Genomic DNA, 22,360 nt, shown 5'->3' with positions numbered 1-22,360 from the left:
CACACTAAACCATATCACCCAAGGCTTCATCCAGCCTGGCCTTGAACACTGCCAGGGATGGAGCATTCACAACAAGTAACTCTGAACTAAATAAATACCTCTTACTTTTAAATTTTTTACAGTGTCTTCTGCCTCAAACAAAACAGTTTGAATTTCTGCTCAATAAACTTTTATTTTCACCAAACATGTTCTAAAAATTTAATAACCAGCTATATATTCTTTCCACTGAACATCTGTAACATCCTGTAAGTTCACCTTCCGGTTTTGGACTCTGAAAAACAATGAGCATCTGCAAATCATGAATGAAAACCAGAAGTTTTCTGTAGAAGACTGACAAGCTTCAAGTTCCACTGTTCAGTAACACTTATACTAGTGGTTACAAAGCCATCAGTTCCTTTATGCTGCAGAGAGATACAACTGTACTTTCTTATAATTAAAGAAAAAAAACCAACCCAGACAGTGAGTGAGATACAAGAGTGTTTTCTTCAACAAATAGCTCTATCTATAAACACATAGTACTAGCTTTCAGCAATGGCAGGTAAGTTTTCCAGGTTTACATAGCTTCACTAAAGGAACCACAGCATGTATCAGCTCACATGCAAAGGCCAGTCTTCATGTGATTGTTGGCATGTCATTGAAACAGTAAGCTGCAGCCTTTCTAATATAGCTCATATAGCTCATACAAACAGTGGTATAAATAAGAAGACACATTCTATGTCCCATGCCTGCATATCACAAGTTCCCCAAGTCCTCTTTTTTGGTTATACCAAACTTTTCTCATTTATTTTAAGGAATTCATCAAGCTATCAAGTAGCATATCTAGTTTGCTGAATTAGGAAACCTTTGCTCTCCTTTCCAAAGTTCAGAATCTTGCAGCTTTTTCCTGTATGCTCTATCCCTGACAGTTAAGTCTTCGAAGCATTATCTTTTGATTTTTAAAGGAAAAGCTGATCTTTGTGACAACTGTTTATACACCTCCATTTATTACTCTTCTGCCCAACCAGATTCCAGATGGAGCTCATGGCAGAAAAAAGTCCTACTCACATGACCTTTTGGGGCAGACAACCCCCTCTCCCTGATCATTTAAGGGCAGAAACAATTTAAAAGTGAAATTTTGCACATGGTGCTGCCACGGTTCATGCAGATGGACGTAGGCAAGTCCTTCCCACATTCCAAGAGAGGATCAAACACACATCTACTCTTTCTAATCACTCATGATAACTGTTCCTAAATGTTACTCAGAACACTCCTCTCCCAAATCCTTTCCTTCGTGTCTTTTTTTATATAATGAAGCAAAAATGATTTGTTGTCTGTAACAGTAGGCAGATATCTTCATCTTCTAACATACATAATGCCTAGAACAAACTGTTTCTCCATTTGTGATAGCATATGGTAACACAGTTTTCCAACTCTTTATTTTTTTTTCCCCAGGAGTTTAAGCAGAAAAACATGTATTAAAATGTCTGTACTTTCTATTCATCCATAACAAAACCTGAACTTTGGAAAGCACATTTATGGAAAAACTTATTTACCTCTTTAGTAGCTTGCTCTAAGATTTTCTAGGACTATCTTTAACCTCTGGCTAACAGAGAAATTACTAACTGACATTAATGACTATGTCTCCAAGAATTTAAACCAACATACTTACCAGATATTGCATGGCAATAGATCGCCGGAGAGGCCCAGGAGGACCAATAAGAAAGACATCTTGGCCAAGAAGATCTTTCTGCATTATCCATCTTAAATGGTGGACTACAGCCTGGGCCAAAGAATCTGTCACTTTGAAACACAAAGACAAGAACGTATTATTTAATTCTGAAAAGTATTAAGATACATGCACACATTTTCTTGTTCTTATCTCCAAAAATAAAACAAAGACACAAAAATGTGGTGCCCTAAAGCTGGACAGCTGAAAAGCAGGGAATCCCACACACAGCTTATATAAACAACTTACATAAAGTTTATATACTGATCTTACCCATTGCCTTTTTCTCTGCCCAACAAAAAAGCAACCCAATAAAAACCAGGGAAAAAAAAAAGTGTTGATTCTCATTTCACATTAAACTAATCAAAGCAAAGACTGTTTTTTATTACCCAGTGTTGAGTGGACTTCTCAGCATCAGTTAATATAATGAAGTTACATTATTAACAATTTTTAAAAGATTTATCCAGCCTATATCACAATGCTTCTGTGAATCATGAACTTAAAAATACCGTGCTTGCATCAGACTAAGATTAATGTTCAGGGACATATTTAATTTGTTCTGTTCTTAAAAGATAACTGCATTCCTCTTTACATTTTGACACAATAAAACACAGAATTAAATTACCAAGGAAATGCAAACCTTGCAATACGACTACATCAATACCACACAACTTCCAACATCGTAATAAAAAACAACTCAAAACAACTCCATTTATTTCCATTAAGAATACCATACCCTTATTATTTTAAAAAGCAATAACCTGATTATAATTAAACTAAAATGTTTACTACATGTATGCAAATGTTGGTAGCACTGGAAAGCATCATAAAGAAAGAGCACGCTAAAGGAGAGGCAACCTAGTCTAGTGGGAGATGTCCCTGCCCATGGTGGAGAGGGGGCGAGTGGAACTAGATGATCTATAAGGTCCCTTCCAACCCAAGCCATTCTGAAGCGCTAGTGCAGGAGAACACAAGCAAGCTGGGGGGATATATGAATGCATATACATGTATGGTTCCTTTCAGGATAATCTGACAAGACTAATGACGGGGTTTGAACTTGGAACCTAAAGGCTAGTGCCTGGGATGCCAAAATACAGTAAGAAAGGAGCAAGAGGTGATGAAATCTTCAAATTATTAGTTGGTTATTTATATTTTTCAGTGTGAATGCTGGTTGTAATTAGAAGCCAGAATTTTAAAAAACAAGCCTTGGTTCTACATCAGATTTCCATCTCAGGAAAGCACTACGTGTGTGGCAGAGTTAAGGATGGCAAGCAATAGTGCCACTCAGTTCCGAGGGGTTTTGGTTGATTACTGAATCTTTGTATACCAGAATTCCAATTCATTTTTGTAAGATCACAGAAACAGCATTAAATGACTATATGAAATTCAAGGAAGATTTTTCAAGTATAAAGTTGGCTAAGGAAGATTTTGAAAAGTTTTTAACCAAAATTTTGGTCTGGCACTCAGAAAAACCATTTGAAATTGTCTCCTATGTCCAGAGAAATCTACTATATCCTTGCCACCACTATGACCAGGAATAGCACACACATGTAGGTGAGCAATCCATGCATTAGGATTATCAGATTAAATGTAAATAAACATTTCAGGTTTGCTTTTTTGCTTTCTGGTTTCTGAACAACTGTCATTAGTCTACTCAGTATCAGTTTTCATACTGGGAGGCAAACGCAGGGACTGTGAAAATTAAGACTTTGGGCCCACTGTACGAGAGGATCTGGATCAAGACCATCTTAAGAACCTGAACATAAAAAAATCCATGGGACCTGATGAAATCCATCCATGGGTCCTGAAGGAGCTGGCGAATGAAGTTGCAAAGCCACTGGCCATCGTATTTGAAAAATCATGGCAGACAGGTGAAGTTCCTGACGACTGGAAAAACGGAAAAATAACCCCCATTTTCAAGATGTGGAAATTGGATGACCTGGGGAATTACAGACCAGTCAGTCTCACCTCTGTGGTCTCCGTGTCTGGAGAGACAACAGTTTGACAGGTGGACCACTTGGTGGATAAAAAATTGGTTGGATGGGCACACGCAAAGAGTTGTGGTCAATGGCTCAATGTCCAGCTGGAAACCAGTAACGAGTGGTGTCCCTCAGGGATCGGTGTTGGGACTGGTCTTGTTCAACATCTTTGTCGCTGACATGGACAGTGGCATTGAGTGTGCTCTCAGCAAGTTTGCTGATGACACCAAGCTGTGTGGTTCAGTTGATACGCTGGAGGGAAGGAATGCCATCCAGAGGGACCTTGACACACTTGTGAGGTGGGCTGATGCCAACGTCATGAAGTTTAACCATGCCAAGTGCAAGGTCCTACACCTGGGTTGGAGCAGTCCAAGGCACAGCTACAGGTTGGGCAGAGAAGAGATTCAGAGCAGCCCTGAGGAGAAGGACTTGGGGGTGTTGGTCAGTGAGAAAATGAACATGAGCCGGCTTCAGTGCATGCACTCACAGCCCAGAAAGCCAAGCGTATCCTGGGCTGCATCAAAAGGAGAATGACCAGCAGATCAAAGGAGGTGATCCTGCCCCTCTACTCTGTTCTCGTGAGACCTCACTTGGAGTATTGTGTGCAGTTCTGGTGTCCTCAACATAAAAAGGACATGGAACTGTTAGAACAAGTCCAGAGGAGGGCCACGAGGATGATCAGGGGACTGGAGCACCTCCCGTATGAAGACAGGCTGAGAAAGTTGGGGCTGTTCAGCCTGGAGAAGAGAAGGCTGCGTGAAGACCTCATACATAGCAGCCTTCCAGTGTCTGAAGGGGGGGCCTATAGGGATGCTAGTGAGGGACTATTCATTAGGGACTGTAGTGAGAGCACAGGGGGTAACGGGCTCAAACTTAAATAGAGGAAGTTTAGACTGGATATAAGGAAGAAGTTCCTTACTGTGAGAGTGGTGAGGCACCGGAATGGGTTGCTGTCCTGGTTTGAGCAGTAGCAGTAATTTTTCTCTTTCTTGGTAGCTGGTGCAGTGCTGTGTTTTGACTTTTGGGCTGGGAACGGTTGCTTATAGCAAGTATGTTTTGAGTTACTGCTCAAATGTTTGGTTTGTCCAAGGACTTTTCTGAGCTCATGCTCTGCCAGGGAGGAGGGGAGCCCGGGAGGAAGGAGAGACAGGACACCTGACCCAGGCTAGCCAAAGAGGTATTCCATACCATAGCACATCATACCCAGGATGTAACCGGGAGAGAGACCTGGAAGGGCTGGAGCTCTGGGGGGATGGAGGAGGTATCGGTCGGTGCTCGGTCAGGCAGGGTGGGGTGAGTTATGGGTCGGTGGCTGGTGAGGTGTTGTATTCTCTTCACTTGTTATTGGATTTATCATTATTATTTGTAGTAGTAATAGCAGGAGTGATTTGTGTTGTGCCTTAGTTATTAAACCGTTCTTATCTCAACCGATGGGAGCTACATCCTTTGGATTCTCCTTCCTAACTCTCCGGGAGTTGGGGGAGCAAGGGGAGTGAGTGAGTGAACGAGCTGTGTGGACTTGTTTTAAACCACGACAGCTGCCCAGGGAAGTTGTGAATGCTCCATCCCTGGTGGTGCTCAAGGCCAGGCTGGACAGAGCCTTGGGTGGCATGGTTGAGTGTGAGGTGTTCATGCCCATGGCAGGGGGTTGGAACTTGACGATCTCAAGGTCCTTTCAAACCCTAACTATTCTATGATTCTATATATGTTATGGTAAGAGCCTATGAATGTGAAATATTTTCTTCTTTGCTGCAATACTGTTTTCCAGCAGCAATGCATGTCACACATACTACAAATCACAGGACACATGCAAATAAAGTCCTCACAGAATAACATGTTCCTTTCTATGAGATTTTCAAGAAAATCAGGAAAGTTTCCCTTACATATATTCTTTGTGAAATGGAAGATAGTGCAACGTATCAGAACTACTCTGTCCAAACTCTACTACTGGATGGATATGGTAATTTTAAACGCACCACACAAATAGAAAGTATTGTATTAAAGGTACCATTAAAATTGTAAGACGAAGATCTTACTGAAAGGCATATTCATTATTATTTCTACTTGTTGTATGAACTTGTCAATGTGCCTCCAGTGTATTTCTATAACTGTTCTCAAAAAAAGAAAAAAAAAAGTTACTTAAAGTGGGCAAATAAGCCTGGAAATCTTGCTGAAGCACTGAATTCTTCCATGTCAAAAAACATGCATTAGGAGCATGGCAAAATCAGCTCTGACACAGCATGACTACAAATGCCTCTGGTGTAATTTATATTAGTGTGTGTAGCTATCCTTTTTATTTTTAGGATGGTCTCAAGAAAACACTCAGGTCAGACGTAAAAGCAGTACCATAAATAGAAAAAAGTTTTCAGAATGTTCAGCAGCATCTGCAAGACAAACTGTCATGTAAAAGAGAACATGAGTGTACAGCATTCAAAAATATCTAAAAACTTAGGAAAATGATCCCCCTGCAAACCTTAAGTAATTTCAGGACACTCAAGTGTCTTATCACCATGTTTAAACAATGAAATTTACTCTTTAAACATTAATATTAAAAACGCAGCTTTAAAAAGTGTCCTGGAATTTCCTAACTTTGCTTTATTTTGAGAAAGGAAGATGAAAGACAAGTCCTCATTGATACATTTCCTAGAAAATGGTTTCACTGCTTCACCATTCATATCATTCTCCTCACATATAGATGACAGCTGGAACCATTATAATACATGTTTTCAATCACTGATCATCTGCAGACTCAAAGGAAGCCTGTTACAAATAACGCTGACAATTTAAAGCAAGCACTCCCTAAGGTGAACCATTATGACAGCAGCTTCTGCTTGCCAGTTCTTTCTGTTCTATCATGTACTATCTGTATATGGCTACAGATACTAAGCTTCCCCCAGTTTCCCAGTTATGTCCCTCTAATATCAGAATATAAAATTTTCTTTGTACATGCAGTCCGTGCTGTATAAACTATTTTCAACTTTTCAAAAGCAACTACAGATGCACATACACAGTACTTTGTATATTATTTCTATATATTTAGACTACTTGTACCATGGTATCTGCATTGCAAAGCTTTTAAGTTTTCTCTAACTTGACTTGAAAAAGTTTCTCTCTGTTCAAGTACTGTACATTACTACAAGCACCATATAATCATTTTCTGTGACATTTAGAAGACAAGAAGACAGGAGAAATTAGCTGAAAAAAGCATCAGCATGTATATTACAGCAATTTTTATTAATTATTCCATGAGTCAGATAGTGTCTAATGCAAACTGGGTTTGTGCAGTCTGTTTAGTGGCACTTTGCAGATCTGCAGTACTTAAGTAGCTGGCCCTATATTCTTAATCTGCAGGATGGTGCGTAGGAAGCCTCTACCATGTATTCTCAAGGAAACAATCTGGCACACACAGGAGAGTAGTCACTGCTACTATTTGCTACTCCTGTGTATCAATGATGGCCCAAGAAAGAAACTGCATTCTATTGCTTTGTAATACGTGCTAAGTAGGACAACACCTACCACAATCTGTGCTAACGTTTTGTAAAGTGAGCAGCTGAAGGTGAATGGAGAAATCCCATGTACCAAAAGAAAATGTTGTAGATAGATTTTGAAGCAAATGCAGCAGCTGCTCTTGTTAAAGCTACAAATCAGCTTTCGATAATACCAAGACTGAAATGGCTATGCTAGCCTCAGAAATTTTCTAGTTCACTCATAGTTGAATTCTTGGCACATGCTACATTCACTGAAGCCATAAGATTCGCTAGAGATAGCAGACAGTATCTGCTGGCAAGTCCTTGTTTCCCACCTACAAAAGAAATCCCATAAATGAAGGAGTCACCCACCCCTTGCCACTGTGCAGAGACAGTTAAATGAACTGATTCCCAAGAATATCTGCTCCAGATGTGGTACAAAATATATTAGAGCTCACATCCCTGTCTGACTAGTTTGGTCATCACATAGAATCATAGAATAGTTAGGGTTAGAAAGGACCAATAATAACTAACAGGCACATAAAAGACATCAATATATATAATTTTCAACAGAATTTAAAAAAAGACCTTTACATACTCCTAGCTTTTGCATGTTCAGAATTCATGTTCAGAGACTGAAAACATCTCCTTTTATCAGGGGAAGCAAAAAATTCATGAAGGGAAAAAGATCTCCCTCTCATTCAATTATCCAGAGAGATCCTTTAGCTTCCCACAGCAGTTTGCAGTACATCCAGCACAGTGGGCAGCTGCCATAAAATACCATTTAGGAAGAAGGGGAAAGGGAAGGACATCTTTGTCTAAAAATATAAACATTTCAAAACCAGAAAATCTTAAAAGAACCTGAGCTCAGTGATACAATGACAGTGGTAAAATCCTGGCACAGGTTGCCCAGAGAGGTGGTGGATGCACCATCCCTGGAGACATTCGAAGCCAGCCTGCATGTGGTTCCGGGCAACCTGATCTAGATGTCTCTGCTCATTGAATGGAGGTAGGAATAGATAACCTTTGATGGTGCTTTCCAACCCAAACTATTCCATGATTCTTTGATTCTATAACTAAATTCACAGCTTGTTCAGGCTGGGGGACAATGAAGGAAGACAGTAAGTTGCCCAGGACACAGTGAAGGAGGCAGCATGGCCAAAGTGAAGAGGGGGGCACTCACTCCTATGTGGGTTTCATTTAGCAATTCAGAAGTAAAGCATTGCTGCTCCTTCAATTTTATTCTGATGCACAGAGCCCAAAGAGTTTCAAAGTTTCATAACGTGGTTACATCACAGACAGTTTTCACTGAAATAATATTTTTTCCTCATAAATTTTTAATAGAAACAGTCTTCATTCCAAGAATTTTTGTTCTTGTGGTGGTAAGGAAACAAGTTATGAGTCTTTGCTGGGGCTCAGAAAGGGGAAAGTTACTTCCTGGATGGACCTGGAAACTCATTCATCATTAATTCCTCTGAGTTGATTGCTTCACAGGAAGATATAAGTTCTGCATAAGTAAATCGTATCTCTCCATGTGAGCATAAATGAAAAAAGAATATAAAGAAATCATGTAAAGCTAAATAGCTTTCTGGGAAGAACTGTGAATGGGATTCAGAAGACCAAGTTTCTCTAAGTGATATATAAACATGGAATAAATGAAACTATTCTTAGCTGGATGTACAACTCATAAGGAAACACATAGCCAGCGCAGTTATCTCAGAACTCAGACTCCAACTGGCAGGACATATTGTGTCTGCTTTTGAGCACAACAGCTCAGTTCAGCACCAAACAGTTTGAGAGAAAAGAGAAAGAAGAATTATGAAAAGAAAATGAAAAAAAGTCTAGAAAATATATGACTGAAAATCATAACTGTTTTCCAATATACAAGACAGGAACCACAGTGAAGAAAAGAGTCATCTGTGCATCATGATTATGCTAGATAGAACAAGCACCAGGGAACTAAAAGTATGTCCAAAAATATCTTAATGAGGCAAATGAGGCATCAGCAGAAGCTTTTAGCCTTTCCCCCCCCCAAACAAAGGAATCTTTAATTACTGCAGCAAAGTGTGCAAAGAGGTTCTGGAATCTACATCACCAGCACAAGGAGGTGCAAACACCTCTCAGTAACGATTTGGATTCAGCCAACCCTGCTTTGAGGCACAAGAAGTTCACACAATGTCCTGAGTTCCACCCTGACCTTCACTGTAGGTTTCCATACCCCCGGTGTCTCCCTGTTCATCACTGTCCGTATAGACGAAACAGGGATAATGGTGTAAAACATACAGAGGTCTGCTGACAAAAACCAGACTACTTCACACCCTGGATTGAAAGCTGGTAACAACAAAGCAGCAGGTCAGTTGCAAGCTGACATGAAAACTCAAACTGCTGAAATAATCACAATCTCTGACCACAGAGATCTTTCCTTAGTCTAGGAAACAAGAAATGTCATGGCAAAAGTCTTTGTTAGCAAAGATTACAGCCATACTGCAATATATCCTGTCTCTATAGTGTGCTGCACTCTGACAGTCAGATTTAAAGTTAACAGAAAGAAGAATGTTTCAGTGCAAATCTGAACCTACTTTGAGCAAACTGAACACACACGCTTGGCCCTGTTTCAGCACATGATGCACACCATCCTGGCCTAAGGACACACAGGTATCTTACTGTTAAATCAATACTGATCTTTCAGGTGATGAATAAATAACAGGAACTGTTGATGAATAAATAACAGGAGCCTAGTACAGAGAAGTAACCCAATTTTCTCAACATTAAAACAAGTACCTTTCAAGCACAGAAATCCAGTGTTACTTTTTTTTTGTATTTTATTATTACAAGCACAAACCTTCTGTTTCAACTCCCCACAATAATTAGTCTTCCATGTATCTCAACCAACAACACTAACAGCATTTATCACTTAACACCTTGCATGTCACTTTTGATCACACACTGGGGAGGGTACACATACTCAGGACATGTGGCACAAAACCACACAATGTTTGAAATGCCACAGTTCAATGCAGTTGCATGCAACATGACGACAGCCAAACTCCCAAATGTGCTTGCATGTTTAGAGAGCAGCAGAGCTGACATGGTATTGCAAGAGAACATCCTTTTTCCTGCCTTAACAAGGATTTGATGTCATTGAAAAAAGTGCCCTGGAATAGCCATGTTCAGAATTGAGTTGTCAAAGTTAATAAATGCAGGTAGCAAACAAAAAGGTACATTGTCATTTCCATGAAATTTCCAGAAACCATTAACAAAAGCAGTGCACTGACATGAAGTCAATATAAAAAAAATATTACCAATGTGCATTCTCACAATTAAAACTTTACATCTAAACTACCATGAAAAGCTGTGCAATTTTTCTCCAGAATATAATTAAACAACCTTGCTTTTCAGGTACAGTGAGATTTTAAAAATATAGGGTTTATTTTTACTGATAAAAGAAGCAGTGCAAAAATAAGTGTCCTCTTTCCAGAATGTGTCAGACACAGTTATGTCAGAAATCCCATTTAAAAAAATCTCATGTGTATGACTCATTTTTATTTTTTACTTATAAAAATAAATATAACACCCATTCAGATTTCATGTACCTTTAATTATCATCTTCTAAGAAAAAGCCATTTGCCAACAACAGCAAACCTGATTAATATTTTACATTCACTCACATTCATTTCATATAGAACTTGCTAAGTACCTAGCATAAGACCTGAAAAGCAAAGACATTCAAACATAAGGTAACCAACAGTACCTCTCCTACCCATTTCTGCAAAATGTAAAAAGGTTCAAAGACGTTAAAACTAATTTAATTTGGTAACCTAAAAGAACATACTATTTTGGTATCAATTATGTGAACTAATAGCCTTCTATCAATTATGTGAATTGATAGCCTGTCGTGGTTTAAATCAAGTCCACACACAGCTCGTTCACTCACTTCCCCCCCTTGCTCCCCCAACTCCCGGAGAGTTAGGAAGGAGAATCCAAAGAATGTAGCCCCCACGGATTGAAATAAGCACAGTTTAATAGCTAAGGTATAACATAAATCACTCCTGCTACTACTACTACAAACAATAATGATAAAGCAAATAACAAGCGAAGAGAATACAACATCTCACCAGCCACCGACCCATAACTCACCCCACCCTGCCTGACCGAGCACCGACCGATACCTCCTCCATCCCCCCAGAGCTCCAGCCCTTCCAGGTCTCTCTCCCGGTTACATCCTGGGTATGACGTGCTATGGTATGGAATACCTCTTTGGCTAGCCTGGGTCAGGTGTCCTGTCTCTCCTTCCTCCCGGGCTCCCCTCCTCCCTGGCAGAGCATGAGCTCAGAAAAGTCCTTGGACAAACTAAACATTTGAGCAGTAACTCAAAACATACTTGCTATCAGCAACCGTTCCCAGCCCGAAAGTCAAAACACAGCACTGCACCAGCTACCAAGAAGGAGAAAAATGACCGCTACTGCTCAAACCAGGACATAGCCTCAGCCTTCTTTTCCACTGTTACCAGTTTACCAGTCTTGTTCAACCCAGGGAGGGGGAATATTTTCTTTGACCTCACTTAATTTTAAAGATCCCTATGTTTGCTGGCAACAATAATGTGACAATCTGGGAATACTAAATATCACAGTAGAAAAGCCATATATCTACCATACAGCAGAAAACTCGTAGGACATATAATCACATTGCAATTGAATAACAATTTTAAACTGCCAGTTTATGACCAAACAATGAGATCACTGTGTTATTTTTAGAAGTAATTGCTGATTATAGCCTTCTTGAACAAAATATTTAAATATAAACAAATAATCCTTTTACCCACTAATCAACAGGACAAGTTATATTCAAAGTTAAGAGATTCCTATATAACCAGCTGAACCAGAGGTGCAGTAAAGAACTCAGCAGAGAATCCTTCCACAAATTGCATGCTTTTTCAAAACACCTTTCTTTGATAATTTCAGTTAAGTCAGTGGGGTGACTTGTGTGAGTAAAAGGTTTTTGAATAATGGCCTGAAAATCATTCAAAAGGAAAGCAGATTCTTACTGTAGTTCTGTGGAACAAATTCTGGGTTCTTCGGTGTTTTGAGTTTAAAGGACACATCCCCGATAGTGACAGTATCACCTAAGAAAAGAGAAAAGAAGTCTTTTAGTTTCCAGATACTTTTATATGTTCAATGTCTTTATATTAAAGTTTAACTCCTAGGCCTACCACCATCAGGCTGTGTGTTTACAAAGCAGCCTCTACTGTGTTTGGGAACTATTAGTTTACCAACTAGGCTCTGCTGCTTTTCAATAGATCAAGTACCAGGATAATTTCCAGTTAATTAATATTACTTCTTTTTTTCCCCTTTGTTGTTATTATAACCACAAGTCACTTTGTTGGGACCTATGGAATTCAAGCTCACTGTAGAACCCCGTTCCAGCTACCATTACTGACTTATTGGAATTAAACCTTTAACCTGTTTGCCTACAGATCTAGCAATGGAAAACACTTGTAGTTGTGATGAGTTTTCAGGCAGCTGGAAACAATACCTGTTGGAAGTACAAAATGACATACTCATGTCAGTGGGTCCTTGCTGTACTCTCTGACTCCATGGCTACAGAACCTGGCATGTTTCCGAAGTTTGAGAGGTCTCAAGCATTTCTTGCTCTAAGTTTCACTAAAACTGAAGCACCTTGACATTTTATTTACTGGTCTCTTACTAGGACCTGCCCCTTTTATCCATCTTTCTACAACCACAGGCTTGAATTAAATTGCAGGGCATGCCCTGGGTTCTCTCTCTTGAAAATCAAAAGGGAAATATAGCTTACAGGCAGGAAATGGGCATGCACCAAGCCAGCAGTGGTCATACAGAAAAACAATACAACACCCAAAACCTGTGAAGCCAAGAAAATGAGCTGCAGACTGGTAACAAACCCAAAGTCTATTTTCTTTTAAGAGACCATGCAAATGAGTTCACAAGTATTAAGACCATGACACCAAGCTGACTCTAGTAGAATGATGTTTTTTCCATTACTGCTGCTAAAGATAACACCACCTTTGCTGTCCAGCAGCCACTGTAGTGCATACATGAGGATGGAGAGGATGACCAGAATAAGACTCTTGCATAGGGGTGCAGTTTTGCCACAGTACTAATTACACTACCTTTCCATGAATTGAGCCAAGTTTTGGAACTGTGTCTTGAGTTTTCTCAGAAAAAAAGATGTAGAAAGTACATAGCCTATGAACAAGATCCAGTTCTAAAAATTGTTTTTTAGAGCTCTACTTTGTCCTACTCCATCCAAGAGGACCCAGTCTGGGTTACCTATTTCCAGGACTGCATAAAGAGTCAAAAAGTTCAGAGGACCAATGCTGGAACCAGAAAGGGAGATGCTGAAGAGGAAGCTTGTCCAAATTAACACAGGGAACAAAAACTCCTCCCGTACATATTGCAGCTCTCCTTTCCGTCAGCAGTAACGCTTCCAGCACACACAGATGTTACTGCTCATCTCACAGGACTGAGAATGGTTCTGACATGACTCACACAATCCATGGGAAAGGTTACACTTTTAGGACTAGATTTATAGCACTCAGAGGAGAACCACCTACCACAACAAACAAGAAATGGCAAAGAACGGATTATAGCTGATTTCCTCCCAAATTTAAGGGTTTAAGAATGATGCTGAGATTGGGAATCACAGCCTGACAAGCCCACACATAAGTCTTTATGTTGCTCCTGAAGTCCAAATCAGACCCCTTTTTTTCTTTAAAATATTAGCAGAAGATGGCAAACTGGTGGTTGCACCTGCATTTTACATGCCAGAAAGTGGAGACTTAGGCAATAGCAGTATTGTCAAATACACGGTGGCCAAGGATTCATTCATCCCTGGTCCTAAGGACAACCAGCACCAAACAGCTCCCACTCTTCCTGCTAGAGCCAAGCACCCTTTTCTAGTAGGTCTGTGCAGGAGCCAAGAAATGGAATGGTCCCAAACAGAGCTGGGGTTAAGCTAATGATCAAACAGCAGTTTAAGGCGCTAACTCATTTCTTGGCCCACAGTGAACTTCCAGTTCAAATGAACCTAATACTGTGCCCTCTTCAGCCTGAAGCATTCACACTCACCCCAGAAGAAAGTCCTGCAACAGCTTAGGGGCCTAGTCTACTCTGGGAACTACTACATAAATTAAAGAGTCACTGGACAACATACATGCCACTGCAGAGAGTAAAATGTCGGCTTTGGCTCTCAAAAATCTCCTATGTCTAAAACTAGGGGTTTGCACACTTTCTGGAAGTCTTAAAGTAAGCAAAACTATGTTATTGCCTAAGCATCATCTCCCTTTGCCTTTTTTCTGTTACAGCTCCAATCACTCTCACTAGTAAACAGCTAAAGGATTGATCAAAATGCCTTCAAATTGATGAAAACAGCCTAGGAGCCTACTTCTTCATGTGAAAGTTGCCACCTTGTTGATAAACTCAGCTAGGATGAATTTTAACATTCCAAAAAGAGCAGGTTGCCTGATATATCCTTAGGAAATTAGTGCCATCTTATTTTCTCACTATTCCCCAGACAACATGCAATGAGACAAGAGTATATGACTAATTAGCTCCTAACTCAAATCACCTCAGTTTAAGTCGTAAAAGCTCTTTCATGCATAAATAATCTAGAACACAGCAGGGACAAGATGCTGAAACAACAAGGTATTGGACTTTTTCAATACATTGGAATTGCTATTATCTACATAAGATTATTTTAATTACTACATTATTGATACAGCACTGAAAAGCCTTAGTTGGTTTCCTGTACTCCTTAAACACAAAAACACCCCACAACTGAGTTTGGTCTATGTGAAAAACTGTAAATGTGCCTCTTCCAGTGGTATTTATGTCAGCCCATAACATGCTAACCCTTGATAAACACATCAGATCATGTCCAAAAATTCCACAAATCTTCCAGCCATCAATGGACCCTACCATCTTTCATGAAAAATGGGCTGGGGGAAAATACATGCAAGATATAGAGAGAGCAGAGCACACAAAATCCCAAGCATACAGTCAGGACATTCAGCTTTAATAGGTTTGTTGCTGCCTGGAGACACACTTTGCCTCCAGCCTGCATCTGCCCAAAAGGCAAAAATATTAACAGTGTTTAACAGAACTTTAAGCAACAATAACCTGAGACAGCAGAGCCTATTTTCCTAGCTAAATGAGCACAAGGGGGTTAGCCCACTAATCTTATCACACACTTCCACCTGGGCTATATTTTCTTGTCTCAATTTGTTTCTTCTATACTTGTCTAAAATCTCACATTTTGTTACTCCATTTCCACTGCATTTCCAAACTATTTGAACAGAGATGTCATTCTGGTCAGTCTCTTTCCCATGTCTCACCAGCTGGCAAGGAACTGACAACAGCCTGCTTGGTAAAATGCTAGTGTTAAATCAGTCTCATAATTTGAGAACATGTATCCTAAATCATTTCACTCCACAAAAGTTATGGAGCAGCCCATGAATACTCTAACTACCTCACAAGTTACTACCATGGTACTGTGGACAAATGCTATACAGACAGGGCTTTGCAATGGAGACTTTGTAGTCCACATCAGGCTTGCTTAGGCAAGCAGTGAAAATAAGAACCCAGTGGCACATCTCCCACACAGAAAACAGTAATCTTTGGTGCCACTGTCTTTGGGGATAACAGTGGGGTACAAGCAGTATCTGATGTATATGAAGAGATATGGTTGCAGAAAACAAAACAACAGCCAAAATAAGCCAAAATCCAAAATGTAAGCGGGACATCCCATGACGGGGTGGACAACACACTAAGCAGGTCATTTAAGAGCCCATCCAATATGGGTCAGAAATTGGCAGGACATAAAGATTGTGACCCAGTAACAGGACCCTGAAGAGATTATCTGAAACAGCGAGATATGAAAACAGTCTCAATGCACACAGTGAGCTCTTTCTAACTGTACCTGGAATAGACAGATGTGAATTACATCTCTGGTAAAATGACAATTTGCACACGCATATACAGCTAGCCAGTAACCGCAGTGCTCTGAACCTGATACACTCTCTTCTTTAGAGCTAAATATTAGACAGAAAACAGTATTAATACCTACATCTGTTTTTTATGACAACTAACAAGGACTCTTCAGGTGAGCAGGTCTATTTCTTCCACTCAGTCCCCTGAGCTACTAAACACAAAGGCAAGAGCTCCAGCCTGAAACCCAAGCAGCAGAGGCAGCAGCCAGGAAAGGGCTGGGAGAGTACCTTGGCAGGTCACCCCTGCACGAACACCCTGTTTTTATTCTCTCCAGCATCTCCTACTCACTGTTCTCTGACAGCAGGACTTGATGGACCTTTGTCCTGACCCGCTGCAGATGCTTTTATGTTACAATCTGGGTGAGAAAGCTTGAAGATGCAGTTTTATCATGAGCTTGGCACCTTTGACCAATCTTCTATTTAAAGCCTAGTATCACACCAACTATCCCTCTCTCCTCTTCACTTCCCAAAAAGAGACTATTTCCTAATCCTACAATTTTTTTCCTGTATGTTGAGAAAACAAAGCCCCTGCTGTTTAAATTATTTACAGCAATGCTGGTCACATCTGAGGATAAACAGATTTCATCTCAACTACAATTTTAGAACTTAAGAAGCAGTAAAAGGTTTTATTTCTTCTGCTGGTCATTTCTCTGGTGAAATAACCCTTTGAGAAGGAAATTAATAAATTTCAAATGGCTATTTTTAAATAAACAAATTCTACAGCAAAAGAAAACACCCTGCACAGATCCACATGTGTGTTTATTTTTTTGAGTACACAACAGAAACAGTTCCAATCTCATGTATAAATCTTAATATATAATCAGGAGTTTTATAAGACAGTACAATGAAGCTTCAGGAACATTAAGGCTTTAGGGGGCTGAAATGATTGTCTTTTGTCTCTGTATTCCTGAATTTATGTGAGACTAACACACACTGCAATAGTCACCTTAGTATACTACATGCTCACTTGTATGCAGACCATCCATCTGGTCTCAAAAGCCAGTAACAGCAAGAGCATATAAAAACTGCAAAGGTGCTAAGCTCTGCTAACATTAATTCCTGTGTGATAAGATCACACCTGTTAGACAAAACTTCAAAATCTGTATTATACTCAAATGTATATTTCCAGGTCTTAATCTTATTCTAATGTGAAGGGGGGGGAGGGAGAAATGCTTCTAACTGACATTTATCCAGCACATTCCCATAACAGCATAAAAGAGTTTCAGCCCTCATACTTCAAGAATCAAATTATTCTGAAGAAACAGAAACTTTCCAGGGGTTGGGATTTTTTCTTTTTCCTCAACTTTCTGAATATATTATTCAGAGCGGCGAGAGTGGAGAAAAAAACCACTAGCCTATTCTGTGTCTTACATTGTTCCTGGCAGCCTCCCAAACCTGTATGAGGGACAGAAACTCATTCCCCACGGTCACTAGGTTTGCTCCTTGACTGTCACTGCCTCCACATACAGATGAGGTGGAGCTCAGCTGCTGCCAGCAAGATGCAGCAGATTGACAGCTGCTGCTGACTGAAATAGTTGGATGTTTACAAAACAAAACCCATCTCCAATCTAAGCAAAAAAAAAAAAATAATAATAATTTCATTTAACTCATCCTTTTTTTTTTTATGAGCAAAAGAAAGTTTTTCCTTCTAAGAAGCCAAACTAATTATTTCAAACATAAAATCTGATTACTTGATTTTTACTCAGGATTATTCTTAGATGGCCTGTTTTTAATTTTTCAGTTTTGAAGCTAATGCTTGCTTTCTTCAAATGTTTATTTTAGGCTAATTAAAGTCCAAAGTGTCACTGAAACAATATGTTGGTATTTACTCCAGGAAATTAACATTTTCCTCCATTTTTCTGCATTAGCAGAACACCACAAATGTGGAATCTTATCTGACATTTCTCCCATCCCTGTAAATGTTCAGTGCCAGGCTGGATGGGGCCTTGACCAACCTAGTCTACTGTGAGGCATCCCTGCCCATGACATGGGGGTTGGAACCAGATTATCTCTAAAGTCCCTTCCAACCCAAACCATTCTGCGATTCTATGATCCAGTCATGTAGGAGACTTACAATAATTTCAACTAGAAAAAAATCTACAACTTGTTATATCAACAGAATCAACAGAATTGTTTTTTTAAATTTCCCATTTACTGAACAGATAACCAAAATAGTCAAAACAGCTCCAAAATTCACTGTGGCATCTCCTACACAACTATCCTGAGCCCCTGAGTCTGCCAAACAGGTTCAGCTTCAGGCTTATGTATTAAAATGGGCAAGACTTGCAGAACACATCAACACATACCAGGACTGTAACAGCTGCTAAACAGGAAAACTTGAACTTCAAAGAATCGCCAAGTATTAAAACTCAGAAGTTATTTACTGACATTTACTCATAGGAACAATGGTGAAACCCTATCGAATAATGTACAGAAGCTTATCTGCCTGACAGGTCATCCTTTTCTTCCAACTATATCACAGTGTCTAATAAAAGACACTTTTTTTTTGTCACAAACCTTTTATCTCTTAAATGTTGGAATAATTTGAAATAACTCAAGCATAACTTTGCAAAATTTCACAGCAATTTGCTTTGAAAATCCTTTCATTTGCTGCCTTCTCAGTTGTGCTGATGCAACAACTGTATGTAAGGACATGCCATAATCAAATCCCTGAAATCGTTTCAGTCACCACAGTGTACCCCCCTACGTACAACTACAGGGGCAATGGACAATAGCAGGAATGTTAAGAGAAAGATGAAAAGAATAATGTCTCTTAAACAGGTTTTGCTGATGAAAAAAATAATATTGCCAGAACCACACTCACAGCTGTCAATAATATGTGAACATCAACAGGACAATTACATAGGTAAAGTCAGAAAAGGGAATGTGCTGGGAAGCGTTTACATCCATCATCAACTAGTTCTGTAGTCTTTGAACACTTGGTAGACCTGGGAAAAAAACCCAAAAAACAGAACAAACACCCAAACCCCCTCCTAATCACACAGTCCCTCCCTTTCATAACCTTCTTTCAGCTTTTAAATTTTTACCACAATCACATCCTGTACAGTGATGAGTGACATTACAGGATTCTGAAGTTTGATAACCAGTTTTACAGCTGACTGTGCTCTGCTCATCAGATACTCTTGTATGTATTACTGAGATCTTTTAGGCTCTAAACATAGGTTTGATTAGGAAATGGGGCTGGCTAGCTTTTGGAAAGTAGAACTTTCTAGATAGGCAGAGCTGCAGAAGACAGTGAATAAAGCTAGCATGCATTTTGCTCAGCTCAACTGACATGTAAGTTGTTTTACACACGGTGAGCAGCAAAGCACACAAGACCTTCCTTTGCCTGTGCTATCTGAATATGAGTGAATTTTATTTTTTCAGCTCTTCAGTTTTCACAAAATTAGACATTCGTTCCCACCAATACCTTAAAGCATATTTGATATTGTGGATTCGGTCAGATTTTCTATAAAGTTTCATATTACATGCAGATAGATGCAAATAATCAAGTGTTAGTGAACTGATTTACATAAAACTTCACTTTGATCAGCTGAAACTGCATTTGAAATAATAATTCATCACAAATAACTCTGCAGTCTACAAAACCTTGATTTGTTTCAGTCTTTTGGAAGGAAACACAAAACCTGCATTAAAAATTAATCTGACAGTCATCCTTCCACAACATTTGTTACTATAAATTAAGTTTCCCTCATTAGATAAGTTGCAAACCCAAACCCTTCCAGGACACTCTCATTATCCCTTAGCCACAGAGCACCTCTGTCTTTGAAATTTCTTTTTAGCTCTACCACTAGATAGCCCTAGCAGTTCCTCCACAGCCCTCAGTACATCAATAAGCCATATTCACATTACAAAGAGCTGAAAAGCTAGGCACGACTCCTCCACACACAATAGGACAAAACCAGGTAACAGTTTCTCTCCTTCACTTAAAATGTACTATCACTGACAGTAAACTCAATCCGGCAGGGATGCCAGATCCAAATTACTGAGTAGACAACAATTTGCTGTTTACCTGACTGTTAACAGCTTCCAGCCTCTTCACAAATATTTTCTTTGTTGGTAAGGAAAAGACATGCAACCTCAACGCTGCTTACAATTAGACCTGCAATTACAGTAGCTGCATAGAAATAGCAAAACCACGTACTGCACACAAAATTTCAGACTACCTCTTTGCAACTTAAGTAAACTCAAAGGAATTATAAGGCCTGCAAAAGGACACGGAAATATCTGTAAAATAGAATTTTAAAAAGAACAACAAAAACCAAATAATAAGTATTATTCTTAATATAAAGCACTCAAATGAGATGTCTCAGGTGCTGGGAGGGCAAATATCCCTAATATTATCTCCTCTTAACATGTATTTAATAAACTACACTATTGTCTAGAGCTTTGGATTTAAATCACCACTGTTAATTGTAACTGGGAATACTCCTACTAATCAAATACCTATACAAATACATATTCATTAATATTGCTAAATTACACCCAGTTACATTCTACAGCACATGGAAATTATGAAGTATTTTTAGTAATAGTGCATTTGCTACTGTTTCATTCTGCTGAATTTCTTTGTGCTCTTTAAGTTCCTCACTCCAACAATGGGCTCAAAAGTGCTGAGCTACCTTCTTCAGGTGCTTTTACCACACATTGTTAAGTTGTTCATTTTTATTCCTATTGGTTTTAAAGTAAATAACCCTAGGTTTTTTGGTACTTTTCATAATTAAAATATTTTCTATTCAAAAATTCTCATAGGAATTTTATGTATCAATTCTTCAGAGGCTTTCTTTTTGAGAAACCAAATGCATATTTAAAAATAACATCTAAATAAAAATAATGAACAGAATTTTTAAAAAGTAAAGATCGAGATAAATGGTATTCAAGGGATGGGGTTAAGAGCTTTAGTGACTATCTCACCATCAGAATCAATTGCTGTCATTCTATCTCACCGATTTACAGCTGCCCATCACTTGCTCTGAATTTAGTAGCTATGTTGCTTTTGGCATTGATCCAGAAAAGTGTGAGCTCTCACAAGCACATATCATCACTTCCAAACGACACTTTTGCTATGCACAGGCTTGTCATCTGCCTCAAAGGTCACCAGAGGATATTCCAGGACAGTTCAGGACACCCTCCCTACCATTGGCAAACTCAAGGTCAATCCCCTATCTCATGCCCCGTATGCTGCAGGCACACCCACAAACACATCAGCTTTGACAACCGTTAACACAGATATGGCTTTGCCATCGCGGAAGGACAATGTGTTCCATTAAGGAACAGAGAGCATCACAAAATGGGAATAAGCCGCCTGATGGAGAAGCGCAGTTCTGACGGGGACAGGCTGTGAGGCTGCTTCTTGCTTCACTACAAGCAAGCCTGTCACTGAACTCTGCCCTTTTCTTCCACGCAATACTCAGGGCATAAGCAGAAACACACACCTTAATGCAAACTGGGCAAACCAGCAGCCCCAGCCCGACTCTAGGCCTCCCGTAGGCCCCCTGGCTGCGATGTGAGCGGGGCTGCCCACATGCCCACACTGCCGGGCGGGTTGGCCGGGGGAGGCTACAGGGAGGCTCGGGTCGGGCCGGGCCGAGCCCAGCGGGACAGTGGGGTGCAGCGTTACCTGTGCCGTGCAGCGCCCTGACCTCCAGGCGGCCGGACCGCGCTGCAGCCGCGCCGCCGCCCAGCACCTGCCGCAGGAGCAAGCGGACCCTGCGCGCAGCGGGGACCCGGGCCCCGCCGCTCAGGTACAGCACCCGCGACTGCATGGGTGCGGGGAGCCCGCTGCCTCCAGGCCGGGCTGGGTTGGGTCGAGCCACCCGGGGGAAGGAAAAAACCGAGGCACAAAGTCCCACCGGAAACTAGCGCCGGGCCGACCGGCGGCCGGGGCGGGTCTGAGTCGGCACGGGCCGAGCTTCCCGGTGCCGGTGGGGTGAGTAGGGAGGGTGCGGAGAGAGCAGGCTCTTTTCGGCCAGACAAAGGCAATGGCGGGCGGACCCCTGAGCTCCTTCAGTGCGGGACTCCACTGTGGAAGAAGAGGTTGATATCCGTCATGTGTTCAGTTAGAGAGATCGGGTCGTCAGCTCTGAGACGGGCGTGATTTTATGTGTTGAAGAGGTTGAGCTCCGTGGCTGGAAACGTTTAAAACGCCCTGGAAAGCAAGGCGTGA

At 40.4% G+C, this 22,360-nt stretch overlaps 1 protein-coding gene across 1 annotated transcript in view; it reads right to left on the bottom strand.

Annotated features, from left to right (window-relative positions):
- VWA8 (von Willebrand factor A domain containing 8) overlaps positions 1-21,961 on the bottom strand; it is a 177,615-nt gene extending 155,654 nt beyond the window's left edge. The window contains 3 exon segments of the mRNA XM_031045912.2: positions 1,649-1,779; positions 12,196-12,273; positions 21,815-21,961. Of these exon segments, the coding sequence (XP_030901772.2) occupies positions 1,649-1,779; positions 12,196-12,273; positions 21,815-21,959 (354 nt within the window). The 5' untranslated portion in view covers positions 21,960-21,961.
- Positions 21,962-22,360: the final 399 nt, after the last annotated feature.

The sequence above is a fragment of the Melopsittacus undulatus genome, chromosome 2 (assembly GCF_012275295.1).
Source record: "Melopsittacus undulatus isolate bMelUnd1 chromosome 2, bMelUnd1.mat.Z, whole genome shotgun sequence".
NCBI lineage: Eukaryota > Metazoa > Chordata > Aves > Psittaciformes > Psittaculidae > Melopsittacus > Melopsittacus undulatus.
The sequence above is the reverse complement of the archived record's forward strand: the minus strand, read 5'-3'. Positions and strand labels throughout refer to the sequence as shown.